The 14550-nt window shown below is 43.3% G+C and overlaps 1 protein-coding gene across 7 annotated transcripts in view; it reads right to left on the minus strand.

Annotated features, from left to right (window-relative positions):
- The window catches only part of LOC117155449 (dystrophin, isoforms A/C/F/G/H), a 437811-nt gene that overhangs the window by 341410 nt on the left and 81851 nt on the right, over window positions 1-14550 (minus strand). For all 7 annotated transcript variants that reach the window (XM_033331460.2, XM_033331413.2, XM_033331467.2 and 4 more), the window contains one exon: window positions 13448-13546. In XM_033331460.2, the coding sequence (XP_033187351.2) occupies window positions 13448-13546 (99 nt within the window). The remainder of the gene's footprint in view (window positions 1-13447; window positions 13547-14550) is intronic.

Here is a 14550-nt window from a genome sequence, read left to right on the forward strand (position 1 = left end):
GCAGTGTTACACAATGCAGTTGAATCAATGAATCATGCGTTTTCCTGCAGTTCATTCATAAATCCTTAGGTCGTGGTATTATCGAGAATTTCAATTCGCGATCTCTAGAGTTTTGAGGTTCTGGAATTTCCGAATTCTTCGCGAGTTCTCCAATATTCTAGAGTTTCCCGACTCGCAATTTTTCTAATTTCAGAGTTATCGAATCCCCGATTTTTAGAGCGTTCTTAGAGTCGGCCGAATGTAAATTTTTATAGTCGTCGAGTTCTCAATTTCTAGGTCTCTGGAATTCTCCAGTTCCGAGTTTTTTATTTTTCACGGAATAACGCATACTCGAACGAACGTGGGAAAACTTTGACGGTGTGTTACACCGTTCTGTACTCGCGTCGAGTACTCTTGGCGAGGTGTATCGCATCTGTCATTCTAGTCCACGTTAATCATCTTTAATACCCGTCACACGATCCTTCGTCCCATTTCGATATTCTTCGATGCTTCTCCGAACGAAAGAGATATCGTGGACGTTGGATCGAAAGGGTAACCATAGTTTGATCGAACGCTACGTTCCAATTCGTTGAAAAGGCAGCGGGCAGTAGGTTGTCACATTCTCGTCTGCCAGTGGTAACAAATGGAAAACCCGTAGGATTTGATCCGTTGAAACAGGAGTCGCGGGAATTTCAATAGATACCCGGTGGCCTCGAACATTCTGAATGTTATCGTTCACGCTGGAAAAGTGATATTCACAGCACCTCCTGTCGCGTCCATTTTAATCCGCTCAGTCAACGGACTGGCTGCACTTCCAGCTACGCTTTTTTCTGTATTTTATTCACCTCTCACCCCCCCTCTCTCTCTCTCTCTCTCTTCTCTCTCTTTCCATTTCCTGCGTTTGTTTAACGGTGCACGTTACGAACGAGGCGCAACACGAATGTAATCTTAACTAATGTTCGCGAAACGAGAAGAAAAAAGGAAACGAGGAAAGAGGAAAAAATATAATACGCTTGTCCGGCATCAACGAGTCTGTCTCGACTCTCGAGTTCGCCCTCGTGTTCCTCGTTTCTTCTTAAAAGAAGAGAATTATCGTTCATCCTTGACACGGTTAGTTCCCTTTTTACGTAGCGTTATTACGCCATTAAGTTGATACACGTGTGAAAAGTCAGCGGGTTCAGACACACGCGTAATTGCATTTCCGTGGGCCGTCCTTGGCGCACAACAGGCAGCATGCAGCTCCAGATAAGTCTCGAGTAATTAACGCGCGTCGCCGACGTGGCTAAATCGTAGGAAATTTCGCTTTGAAACGAGAACGCACCGCGCCAATACGCTGATAAGACGCGAGTCGACGCGCGATAACGTTTGACGAACAGTTACAAACCGCGTTTCAAAACGCGTACCACCGTTCGCTCGTTCTCTTTAATATCTAACCGCCGTAATCTGCTTGTCCGACTATGCAAATGAAAATTGACACTGTCTCGGTTTTGCCAACGCAAACGCTATTCGTTGATTTCGCGGCCCTCGCCAAGTCCTTCGTCCGTCAGAAATGTGTACCCTGCATTGATTTTCTAATGTTCGCTTCCATATTCGTTCTTTCGTTGTAGCTTACTCTCGCCATCCAGAGCGCTCTGTTATCGTTTCATCTCTCGGTACCTTCGCCAACCCGCTGTCGACTACAGTTTCCGAGCGCATACTTTCCTTCGAAACAACGCGAAACTAGATCGACATTATTTTCTCCGTTGCAGAGGCTAAATAAAGCAGGCTACGCCAAAGTACGTCGCATCGACCAGGTAACAACGATCTCCTAACGATTCTCTCTGGCAAACTCGAGTTCCGCTCGAATAATCACGCTGGGCAAAGCCGACGTACACGTCTTTTCCTCGAATCCAATTAAACGGTAATTGAAAGGAGGGAATGGGTGGAAGAGGATGCTGTCTTATCGCAAGAAGAGCCGTACTTTTATCCTCTCTTTCCGCGCAAAGAATACTCCTCGTCCAACGGACGTAAGACAAATGATCGGTTAAAGTCGCCCTAGTCGCCTCGAATAACTTTCCCAGCTATGAAATATTCCCTCATAAGCGACGCGTCCTACGCCTACCTTCCTAATACCGTCCATTACCAATGTTGCGAGGTCTGAATAACCGTCGCAAAGTATGGAAACTTACTCGATCAGTTGGTGCATTATTCAGCGCAACGCTCTCGAAAACATATATACGGTGCCCCTTGATTTCTTATGCCAGGTACAAACCGGGGCACAGTGTCACGCGTGAAAAATATCGGCAAGCAATATCGCCTAACGTTTGTTCGTGACCGACGCTTGATGAAAGCAATGTGGCATCTCAATGGGAAGTGGAACAAGGACGACGTGGGAAACGTAGAACAAGCACGGCGGAAACCGTCGGTTTAATCGTATGGCTGCTCTACTGGACGAGAAACAGCCGCTCAGAGGACGCGAGTTCTACCGACAAATGCTCCTTTCTTCCACGCGTGATAATTTAAGGTTTGCAGGCGGAATGTTCTAATTAAAATAGAGAAATGTCGTGGACAGGATAGGTTATCGTGGCATAAAACGATTTGAACGAGTTTTCAGTCCTTGAACAAACCAATACCAGAAGTGGAAAATTGATTCGGCATTAAAAAGACAAATATAGTTTAGTATATAGAATATTTTACTATATAATAACAAATTCAGCCTGAGTTTTACGCAGGCGATGGCCAATTAATGGTCCGCAATGAACACGATTGCACGATGAAATCAAAGTTATCGATCGATCGATCGTCTTTGTATTCGGAGACTATTATTTGTACAAATTATTTTAAGCGTGCTATCTGTGTTTTATCGGACTATCTTGGTCTGTCTAGAAAAACATTTGACGATAGTCATTGCAGAATCACGAATCAGCAAATGACGCAACGCAGCAGATGACACGCAAAACTGTCAGAGAAAATTGAAATAGCGTAGTACACGAGGACTTTTTTCGTTGCTCCGTATAAATTATGCGAACATCGTGAACAGCGAACTTGGCCAACGTCGATCGATCATCGCACCGGCGTGACGGCTCATTTTTAATAAAAAGAGTAACCATCGTAGACCTGCATTCCGTACCGCAAGCGAAGAGGGGACGATGTCGACGTTGTACGCGTTAGTCTCGTTAATGGAAACGGCAGTGAAGCAACAGAGGAGGAACAGCCGTCGCGTACAGTCTTGTCAGCGAAAACCGGACTTAACGATATTAACAAACACCGTTCTGATCTCTGTGAATCTCGTGGAAAGCCCCGGTGGTGTCCTTCCGTCGACAAAGTCCTGCCGTGGCAGAAATCCGTGTACGATTACGGAGAGAACAGTCGATATGCACGCCAGCCGAGGTCACGGCCCATAATTCACCCGAGTCGATTAAATAAAACGTCGCGTCACAAATTTCACAGGTCGTAAAGATAATTCATAAACGTGCCTTGGCTGGCTATAAACGATCACCGTTTCGCTCGCAATTTACGGCCAGCAATTGCCGTAGCAGGCTTCTTTTATCAAATTTTGTTTAATCCTGAAACGCGTCCACACGAATATTCACAGCGTAAGGTAGCAGAAATTTACGCGGATGACGAGCGATCGAGAATCGAGCGAAAAATCTGTGTTGTGCGAGAAAAAAAAAGGAGAAAAGAAAGAAAACACGTCTTTGTCACGATCTAAGCATAAGAAGACTGTCGAGAAAAAGAGAAAGAGAATTTCGAGAGCTATATTTCGGCGTTATTTTATCGTTAGATACACTGCCTGTCGTATTACCTTACATTCTCGATCGAAATTCTCAAGCAAAAGCTCGAACATCGTAGTTTCTTCTCCTTTCTTCCGACTATCAAAATCTTCTAGGTGTAGAGAGATTACATTCCGATCAACCTTGAATCCCGTTACATCGTTTAACCCATAAAAAGAATTGCTACAAGCGAGCAGCCAGTAAGCGCGCCAGCAGGGAGGGCTCAACAGCTTACGGATTGATCGATAATTAATGCGGCCCGAGCGTGAATTACCGTCGCCAGGAGGGGAAACGTACTAGTCGGCCTGTTTCTCTTGCAGTTTCCCTTCCTAGCGGAACTAACGATCGCAAAGTTGCGAGAATAACGAGACGTGGCTTTGAACGTGGCGTAAGAAAGTTACGTTGTGGAGGAGGATAAGACGAGGCCGAAAAACCAGCAACACTCGTCTACGTAGACTTTTACGGTCAACGAACGAAGGAGAAGAACGAGGGAGAGAACATGCGAGCGTGAAGGGTAGAAGCCAGGTTGTGAGAAAGAGGCAGAAAGAAAACGAGAAGTTGAGGTGGAAATAAAGAACGTGAAGAGAGAGGGGGGCGGGGCAGGCGAAAGAAAGAGGAATTACGGTGTAACAAAGAGGATATCCTTCTAACCCGGAGCTAACGTCTACAACGGGGTAGGGAGAAAAAAACTCGGTGTAACCGGCATGGTTTTTGGTAAGAAGATTTTCACTGACGTCGTTAATTTTCTTTTCTATTTTTCCGGTAAAGCGGTTCGCCGAGGCTCCGTTAGAAAAGAGGGTAACGTCAAAGAGTGGTCCGGGGAACGATGTTATTGCATTGCGGCCAGTAAAGAAGCGAACGAAGCACCAACGAGGAAAGAGGGAAAAAACGAAATTATCGGGCAACGGGATTCGTGGCCGTAGGATTTATCCCGGGAGAACGCGACCTCGGGCCACGGACGCGTTCCCCGAGTTCCTTCTCGGACAATATTCGCGCGAAATTCGTTTTACCCGCATCAAAGAAAACGCTGCCCTCGTTTCCGCGATAGATTCGACTTAAAACGAAACCGTCTCCGCTTTGAAGATTTGGCTTGTCGATCGTCCGACCTGCAACCTGCGAAGATTAGAAGGAACCAGGCAAAAACGAGACGTGGAAGAACGACGTTCGCTAAGTTGGAATACGCGTTTTAACGCGTAGAATTTTACGCATTGGTTTACATAGTAGATCCTTACGTCTCTCGACTTTCGTATCACGTTGATAGAATGTCGTCTGTTCGACGTATGCGGTTCTAACGCAAAGTTAGTTACTTAGTTCGTAGAACCAGCTGAGTGTGTATTTAGCGAGTAAAATGCGTTTCAATGTTCGCCAACGCAAACCTTTCTTTTAAACTCGTTAAAGGTAATAAACGAAATTAGAAAACCGAAGAACAACCCTCTTGAAACTTCGCGCGATTACGGGGCAATGCCTGGAAACGGGAAACGCGATTTTTTAATTGCATTCATTCCCGGGGACTGAAGTAAACGACGGTCCTGAAACAAGAGAAAACAGCTGCCACTTTACGAATCGCTGGTTGATATTAAACTCTGTAATTCTCCCGTGTTTCCTTTTACCTACTCGTCTGTCGAGGAACAACGTCGCGCAGGCAGGCCAGCAATAAATTCCCGTACCCGGCACCGTCATTAAGCCCGTTAAATGCGAGCAAATATCAGTACGCGAGGCGGTTGCGATTTCGTCGTCGCGACTCATCCTTTTTCGTGTTCTTCGGCGTTCGGATGCGAAGCATAAATCGTGTACTTACGTTGAATCGAAGTTGTAGAGTGTTGGTACACCCGGAGAAGCTACTCGAGCTACCCGGTCGTGATTCCTTTCGATCCATCGCGCTTACACACACTTTACACGCTAACGAAACGATTCCGCCTGGCTTTTCTCGGTTCCGCGCATCGTTGTGTATTCTCCGCCAGACAACGATTCTCCTCTGGTTTATTCGCGCGGGCAGCTTCGGTTCCAACTCCTTCGTAACTCGCCCGTTTAGGATCGTTGGACGAAAATCACGCGCGACCCCATCGTTTCCGCTATGCGTTTACGCGCCACTTTCACCGCGAGCACGCGCCACTGATATTTCGCGCGCGAATTTATCGCAATGCGTCCGAAAACGTCCTCATTGTCGCTGCTCTACCGTCTCCCCGTAAATCCACGGACGCACGAACCGTAAACTACCGCAATTCGACAGTGGTCGTTAAAAAAAGAAGTCGCAAACAAAACCCAGTTTTGCGATACGAAGTCTGAACGACGTGTTTACGTTCGTCTCGTATAATCTTCGATCATCGATGTCTATCTATATGCGACGTTTTCAAGGTAAAACGAGTGACCTACGGTGACCGAAGACGAAGACCAAGGATCTGGCCTTTTATCGTTATTTCAACCTTGCTCTGAACTTAGCGTACACGATCGACGATACGTCGTCATTCTGGGGCACCTTGTTTAAAGCCGCGCAAGCGAGAAACGTAGCTGCGAAATCACAATCTCGGTGTCTCGGTGGATATCTTTGTTTATTTTCTAGTTTCCTGTGTTACAGGCAATTTTACGATTAGATTTGGAAATACGACAAAGCAGAGCGGTTCGAATATTAGAAGGAAGAAATTACCTTTCGCTGCGAGGGAACTGGAAATGACGAGACACGTCAAACCGCTGACTGTCAGCCAGTCAAACTGCGTGGGCCTCTGCGGGACCAGTCGAGGTAACGGATAATGCGGCTTACCGCAATGTCAAAACTTTTAAATGAGTACCGACAAGACAGGTATAGAGCGATGGAAAATTGGAGGATATTCGAAGGGTGGATATCCAACCTAACGACTCAACGATGACGAGATCAATTTGAATTTCTTCCGGATAACAGATAAGTTGGAATAGTAGGTTGGACATGTAAATTTCCTCGCTATCGATATTCCATGAAACGGATATTAACTTAATCATCCGACCGATGCTGTTCTAATCGAATTTAACCGGACAATAATTATACGATATTCCAGATAAATTATTCTATACAGATTATCCGAGCGCGGTTTTGCGCGCGTTATCGAATCGAATCGTTTTTGATTAACCGTTTAAACGAAATGCTCTCGGATCAGGAAGTTTGATGCATGAAATTAAACGCGGATGTTAACTTGCCAGTTTATGAAAAGGAATATTCAAGCTGATTAAAAATAAATGCAAACTAGACACGATATCGCCAGATAATGAAAATGTTATAGATAAAAAAATGTAATAATAAGAAATTATACTAACAATCGAGAAATAAATCGGTCAACCGGATCATCGTTTCTTTATCGCCGCGTATTCCACTGAATTTCGACCAAATACAAAACCATTGATCATCGATAACGAATCGAAGAACAGAGGGGGCAAATGGATCCTTAAATCCTTTCGAACGAAATTAGGACTCGCTGTTGGGACTAAACCAATTCGTCCGCGTAATTCGATTAAAAAGAGAAAAATCATTCCTCTTTCGCGATTTAACCGCGCGACGAACAAGAACGATCGAAACAACGGGAAAATCAGCCACGATCCTTCTTATCTGGTGGGCGGGAGGCCGAGTAGGGCGGTTGCGACTCGTTTCACCGCATCCATTCACGAAGAGACGAAGAGACGAAGAAGAGCACGAGGAACAGAGCGCGGCAAAGAGGAGGAGCAGCGAGCCGGCCAGCAGGCTGTATCGATTTTCGTTTCGTTTGCTACATATTTCGTTGGCCGCATCGTCGGCGAAATTTCATTGGCGCCCTCTCGTCAAAATCACATTATCGGATTCACGCGCCGATAACTAAACTACGCGTTGCGTTGTTGCACGCCACGCCGTGAGAAACGCAAGAGACGAGATTCGTCGGAGAGGTTCGTTAGCGATTGGCAAATTAGCGCGGCAACTTCGGTTATCCGTGGCCCCGACAATTACCACGCGAATTCCTCATTAATGCAAGTATAACGAACGCGCCGATACGAACAGTTTCGTGGCCTGTTTCTTTTTCGGATACCTGCACCGTTCTCCATTCGTTCACCCGGTACGTATATACGCGGAATGTAAATTAATCAGAAAGACGGTTTAACGATTTCGAACAACGAGCACCGGTGCGCGTAACGATAAAGCAGAACGTTAATTTGATATTATATCGTGTAAATAGTTTACCAGCTCCGGTACACGATTGCGTCGTCGAATTAATTGAAACCGCGGTAGGCTGCAACGACGAGTGTTTATTCCGAAACGATCACGGTTTCGAAAAATCTTGAAACTGTCGGTGATTTCTAAATTTTTCTGCGGGCTGTTCGCTTCGATTCGTCGAGCAATGCAGTCTCGTTGCGATCGATCGTTGCCTCTTCGTTCACATACTCGTCGTTGATGTAAATGCTCTTACGTTTATTAAACCAACGAACGAACGTAATCAATCTATGGAGGAACGCAAAATGGCACGAGAAATACGTTCAGAGAAAATGAACAGCTTTACGAAAGAGAGAACAGGGGACGACGAAACGTGGAACCAAATAGCACGACTGACGAATAATCAAAATTTTCCTGGTTAATAAAACATGGCCGTATGATTTTCCAGCGCGAGTATTTCGATGGAAGCCCGCCGAGAAACTGACTGAAATTCGCAGCTTCATGGGCATCTGTGGTAGCTAGGAAACGGTATTATATATATATATATAATAGCGTTACATATATACATACATTTTTATATACTTATGTATGTATGTATGTATGTATGTATGTATGTATGTATGTATGTATGTATGTATGTATGTATGTATGTATGTATGTATGTATGTATGTATGTATGTATGTATATGTGTATGTATATGCATATGTATATGTATATGTATATGTGTGTGTATATGTATATATGTATCATCCTCTCTTCTATGGCTTACGGGGTATAAAGCCTACGGGGCACAAAATTCGCGTACAGAGGGTGCCGTTTAGTAAGCGCTTTAAACCATCGCCAAAACAGACGCAGCAATTTCGTTACCGAAGGGTTGGAAATTGAAAATTTGATAGGATGAAACAAAATTGCGTTTGATTCTTCCAAACAGAAAATAATTTCCAATTTTTCTCGTATCTTTTTCTGTATTTTCCATTTTTTGGTCGAACGTAATGAAAATTTTGCTATCGCGCTCAGGATTACCCGATATTGATTTATGTATTATTTCGAATATTTTAAACAATTTTAAAGCGATTCACCAAAGTTTTCGATACCTTTTGTTCCTTAAGAAAAAAGAGAAAAAAGAAGAAAAACAGGTATTACCGGTGGATTCGAAAGATTTTAGCACAAAAAGAACATTCGTTATTTCCGATTTATCAAGCGCGAGGTCAAATCTATCGCTGCCATGGTACCTAATCGGATGTCGAGGGGATAAAGAAGATGCGCACTGCGCACACGCAATCCACCCTTCTATAATTGCCGAATGCTAAGACCAAATAATTCTCCTTGGAAATGTTATTTCTGAGACTTTATACGAATGATAATAAAGTTAAACAAAATATATTCCATTGTGACAATTGTTCGAGTATACTACGAACGTCGATGTGTTCTTTAAAATTCTAAAATATCAAGCACAAAGAATTCCTTGTATCAACCGGAATTCTCATATCAGATTATCGTCAATGAATATATTACTTCGTAGCGAGTCGTCAAAATTTCATTCGCGTGTATTCGCGTGGGAAGCAAACAGCGCAAATATGATAAAGGCGTGATAAGGATAAAAATCCTGGACACGTTGAATAATACAAGAGCCAGGGTAACATCGACTTGCCTGTTGTATACGCGATTCAAAGTTAGACGTCAGTGAGTACGATTCAATTTATGGAGGGACAGCGTGTTTGATTTACACGCGAAACAATTAGAACAAACGTTTCGCTCAAAGTAACTTTACAGCCTCTCGCCATACAAATTTTATTTACGTCGCGCGTCGAATTCAAGTTTATCTGTACGAACGTTTTTTCAAACTGTTGTATCACCGCGTAGATCTATCGTTACGTACCGGCCCGAAACCGACAAATTTTGCTGGTCCGAATTAAAATCGAAAACACGCTGACCGAGTCAGTCGAAAATCCTGTCGAACTTTCAATTGCACGGAATAAATAATCCGTGAATAAAGAGAAATTCTTAAATTCAATTATTTCGTCTCGGTTTTTCTCTTAAAATCTTTCTTAGTTCATCGGTAAAGCAAGAAATCGATCGAGGGAGCTTGACAAATTTCAATAAAAAAAAAAAGACTAGAGTTCGATAATCAAAATTGGGAAAGGTCACTGAATTGCACAATTACTGAAAAAGGGACGAGGAATAAAGCGAGAAACAGGGAAAGAGAACGCAACGAGGTGGAAAAATCGATCGAAAAAGGACCTTTGACGTTGGATTAAAAATGGGTCGCGCGTTTATGAGTATGCACACGACGACGTGAAAAATGCGATGATGCGCACGTTCCTCGCGCGATATTACTTTAACGAGGTCGAACTAAATCGAGCACTGTGACTTCAGCTCGCCAACATCTACCACGTCTGGCCTTCGCGGAAAAACTTGCCATTTCTTTGCTCGTAATCGCGAGAACGTTCTACAAAAGGAACGGCAATTAAATATCCCGTTCCAGTCTGCAACAGCTTGCAAGGCGAATTCGAGAACTTGACTCAGACGTGCGTGACGCGCGTAAAAGCGTACAGCCTCATCCGGATATCGTTTTGTTCACGCCTCTCTCTCTCTCTCTCTCTCTCTCTCCTTCCCTTCAGCTCGAATCGAAATAATTCGAAAGTAATTTCAATTTAGCCGGCCCCGACTCGAGCGAGACACTAATTGCGAAAATCGTTGTGGAAGTTGGCCGGAGAAAGTTCGTCAAAACTCCGCGTAATTAGATACCGGACCGTGCTACCTCTTTAAGGAAATTTCGCCTCGACTCGGCGCGGCAAAACGACGATCTTGTAATATTGGATGGAAGGAATGTTCTTCTACTACTACGTTTGGAAAAGCAGAGAACAGGGGCGGTGCAGTTACGTCACGCATTACAGACATGACTAACGCGAATACTGCTGCAACTACGATGTAGAAGCGATCTTTGTAATTTGTATAACGTAGAAAAGGATTCGAGGATATGCATAGTAATTCGATGATCGCGTCTCTCTACGAAGGTAAACTAATTAGCGCGTAAAGTCGATCGTTACAGTATCAAACGACTGCGCAAACAACCGTTGTAATATTCAGCGATATACCCGACGATAATTTGCCGTTTTACTCTACAGAGACATTGATTTAATATCCAATTACAAGTTCAAATTACACGACGATTCCGACCAACTCGGTGGTTCGAGTCGCTCAAATTTTAACGCTTTCGAATTTCAACGCTGCTCTTCCAAAGTGACACAGTTACATCGACTGAAGTTCAGTGCAGCGCAACATCGCGTAATATATGCACGAAAACGTCGACGACGCACCTTCGAACGTACATCCTCCTCGTTTTAAATGACAAATCAAAGACCATCTGCAATTTAGCCTTCGGATACTCGGAGTTTACGTACACGTTCATCCTACGTTTCTATCTATCGTTGGTACTTAATTAGGATTTTCTTTTTTTTAATGTAGGATAAGTAGATTACCATTTCGACGTACGAGACAAGAAACGACGTAAAAAGTGATACGCGTACGATCGCGTATTTCCTTAGAAACCTGTGCTTCTATTCCTCGCCGGTTTAATTACTCCAGTTTCGCGTATCGAATGATTTTAATTCCAGTAATCAGCGCTATTCAAAGAGTGCTGATATTCCTCTATGCATTATGAAAAACCTTCGTCTCAACTCTCTGTCTATCTCTTCCTTCCTCTTCCACTCGGTGGCTCTTTCATTTCTCCATATCTTTTGCTCCGGCTTCCTCCAATCGGAAATCAATAACAACACCGCCGTAACCGACCCATTGTTTTCTACCGTTCTTGTGAAATTGTGTCCCAGCGATTCGAGTGGCGCTTTAACGAGACAAGGGCCGCCATATGATTTCAGTGGAAACCGGTTATCATTGATCAAGAATGGGACACAGGCTTTCTTTCTTTTCACGCGCAAAATTCATCGACAGATACAAAGGTAATCGAACTTCGTGGGGCCTTCTCTTCGCTCGCTTCCGAACTTTCTCAGCGCTTTCGAACGAGAGACGGAAAAATCTGAAATATCCTCGGAGTCGAGGAACAATCGCTTCCTGTCCGGCGGTGTTCTCGAATCGAGGAAAAAGCGCTCTCGATAAGGACAGGTCGAGAGATAGAAGAAGCACTCGTTCTGGTACGAGCCTCCATTGAAGAGGAGCATTCGCGAAAGGACTGCCAATAAGATTTAATTAATTCCTTCAGTCGAGTTTTATCGAACACCAACCCACACCGCTTTGCTCCGAGCTGAAAAGATTACGACCGACCATTGATACTACACAAAGCACACTTTATGGGTCCTTTCACCCTCGCTACCGTTATGGAAACGATCAATGGAACAAATAAATAGAACTCGCGGAAAGAAAACGGGCTAAGTTAACTTTGCTCCACTTGAAAAGTGTTTATATTAGCAACGCGATCTTTAATGTAAAACACGGGAAATCGAACCTAGAATTTTCCTTTGCCTGCACTGCCCTTGTTTCTAGAGCCTCAGAGAAGAGGACACTTCTTTCGAGAAACCAAACGTTACATAAATTGTAATTATCCGTTTATAAGGACGAGAATACAAATTTGCATCGATATCGTCGAATTATTCGATCTAAAGCATTTCGTTTTGATATTTTATCATGGAAAAAATAATAAACTCCGAAGAAAAACAGGGAATCGATAAAAATATTAAAAAATATTTTTCCAACGAAGCCAAAGATAAAAAAAGAAATAAAAGAGGAAAATTTGTGGACGAGAGATACGTAGCAAATCAACGGACGAGTAATCAATAGTCTGAGCATAACTATTGCGCGTGAAGCAACAATGTATCGTCGACGCACAAATAGGAAGGCGTGGCAGCGTTCATTGGACCCTTAATGCCAATGCCAATGTCAGGGTTTTCCCGGTCAGTAAACCCCCAGAAACCCCCACCTTTAACCCTCGGAAAACTGAGAAAGCGCCATCGCACCCTCGCTTACAAGGATCCGTTGAAACCACCGTGCAGCAATCGTCGATCGACAAACTGGGAAGAAACTCTGCGCTGATAACGCAGAGAGGTTCTCGCTTTACCCTCCAAGTACAGATAAGGGTTGAAGCTACGAAGCTGCTCGTTTACAATCCCCTCGTGGATATTGCAGATCATGCCTTTGCCGACGTAGGAACTCTTAGTTCTCTGCATTCACGTAGGGTTGACACGTTTGGTAAAATAATCGAGGAAGATAAAGGAGGAAAATGACATTTTTAGATGCAATAAATCTACAATAAAATTTTTAGGAGATTTTTACACAGCTTACTGTTTAAGACTTACATTGCGATAATAAATGATAGAAGGACTATTATAGAATTTAGATTAAGAAGGAAGATCAAACGGTCGAAGATTATTAATAAATACTCCAAGCATCGTTAAATATTTAGAAACTATTTTGCAAAACTTTGAGCGAACGGAAATGAACATGAAGCTATTGGACGTCATGTAAAATGCAAGAACGGCGCGGCGCACGAACGAAGAACTTACGCACCTAAAGCGAATCGTGAATTTGTCGTGCGAGCGACGATAATCTACTTACCATTTGTTTATCAAGCGCCTCCATAATTTCGCCGACATCGCCGACGACCACGGCTTGTTTTCGCAGCATCTCTTCTTCGACCGTCAACCAGTCGCGTATCTGAAACAGAGATAAAATATCATTATTATACTTCCATTGTAATTTATTATCATTATACTTGTCGTACTTTCAGTCTCTTACAATTAAAGATAAAAACAACCTATTAGGTTGTATCAGAGCATAAAAATCTTCTAAAAACGGTAGCTGACAAAGTTGACGAAGTTTTGCGAAATCCGAAGGCGTAATTATCGAACTAAGCGATTATCTTAATATTTCAAAAACTTTGAAGAGAACGAAGAAACGTGTGAGCGCGAAAACAAAACAGGAAGTCGATCATGGTAACGCAAGACCGATTTCTAAATTGCCGTGATTATTCCGAATGTTAATACCGACTTCGTGGAATAAAAATGGTGAATGTGACTTATCGTATTTTTGTCCCAATACTCTGAATACGTTTTTAGATGAAGAAGAAGGTTATTTTACCCTAGAGCGTAGAAATTCCCTGTTGGAATAAAAATATTGGAAAGTGATGGAATGGAAACGGAAAGAAGACATCGATCAGAGGGGAATGGGATGCGAACAGGATAGGACCGAATCGAGTATTTACAGCCGGAAATTAGCTGGGAGTGCCTGTCCGTAAGTGGCTCGCTCCGTTTCCTGATATCAGGCAGGAGACCAGGGAAAACGTACCGATACACGGTTATTACAGCAAAAACATTACGCGCGCCACGTCTCATTGTCTTTCGGGCATTGTTCCTATAATTACGAAGCATTGTCTCTGGTAACGGGATTATCGTGGTAAAACGAAAATTTCACCGCGAATATCTCACATTTCAATAATAACAGACAATAAATTTTCTCCGTGAAAGCCAGCAGCAGCGCGCATAATTAAATATCAAGGATACATTGCTTAATTACAGTTCGATGTTGAAATCGGTATAGAAAACCGCGAGCTTCCAAACGCATAATTACTTTTTTGTTCCACCTCGAAAGATTTACTCCATTCGATATCTAGAAAAAATGCGACAGGAACGTTCGAAAGCTTGATATCGAATTGGATGCGC

The sequence above is a fragment of the Bombus vancouverensis genome, chromosome 7, assembly GCF_051014615.1.
Source record: "Bombus vancouverensis nearcticus chromosome 7, iyBomVanc1_principal, whole genome shotgun sequence".
Lineage (NCBI taxonomy): Eukaryota > Metazoa > Arthropoda > Insecta > Hymenoptera > Apidae > Bombus > Bombus vancouverensis.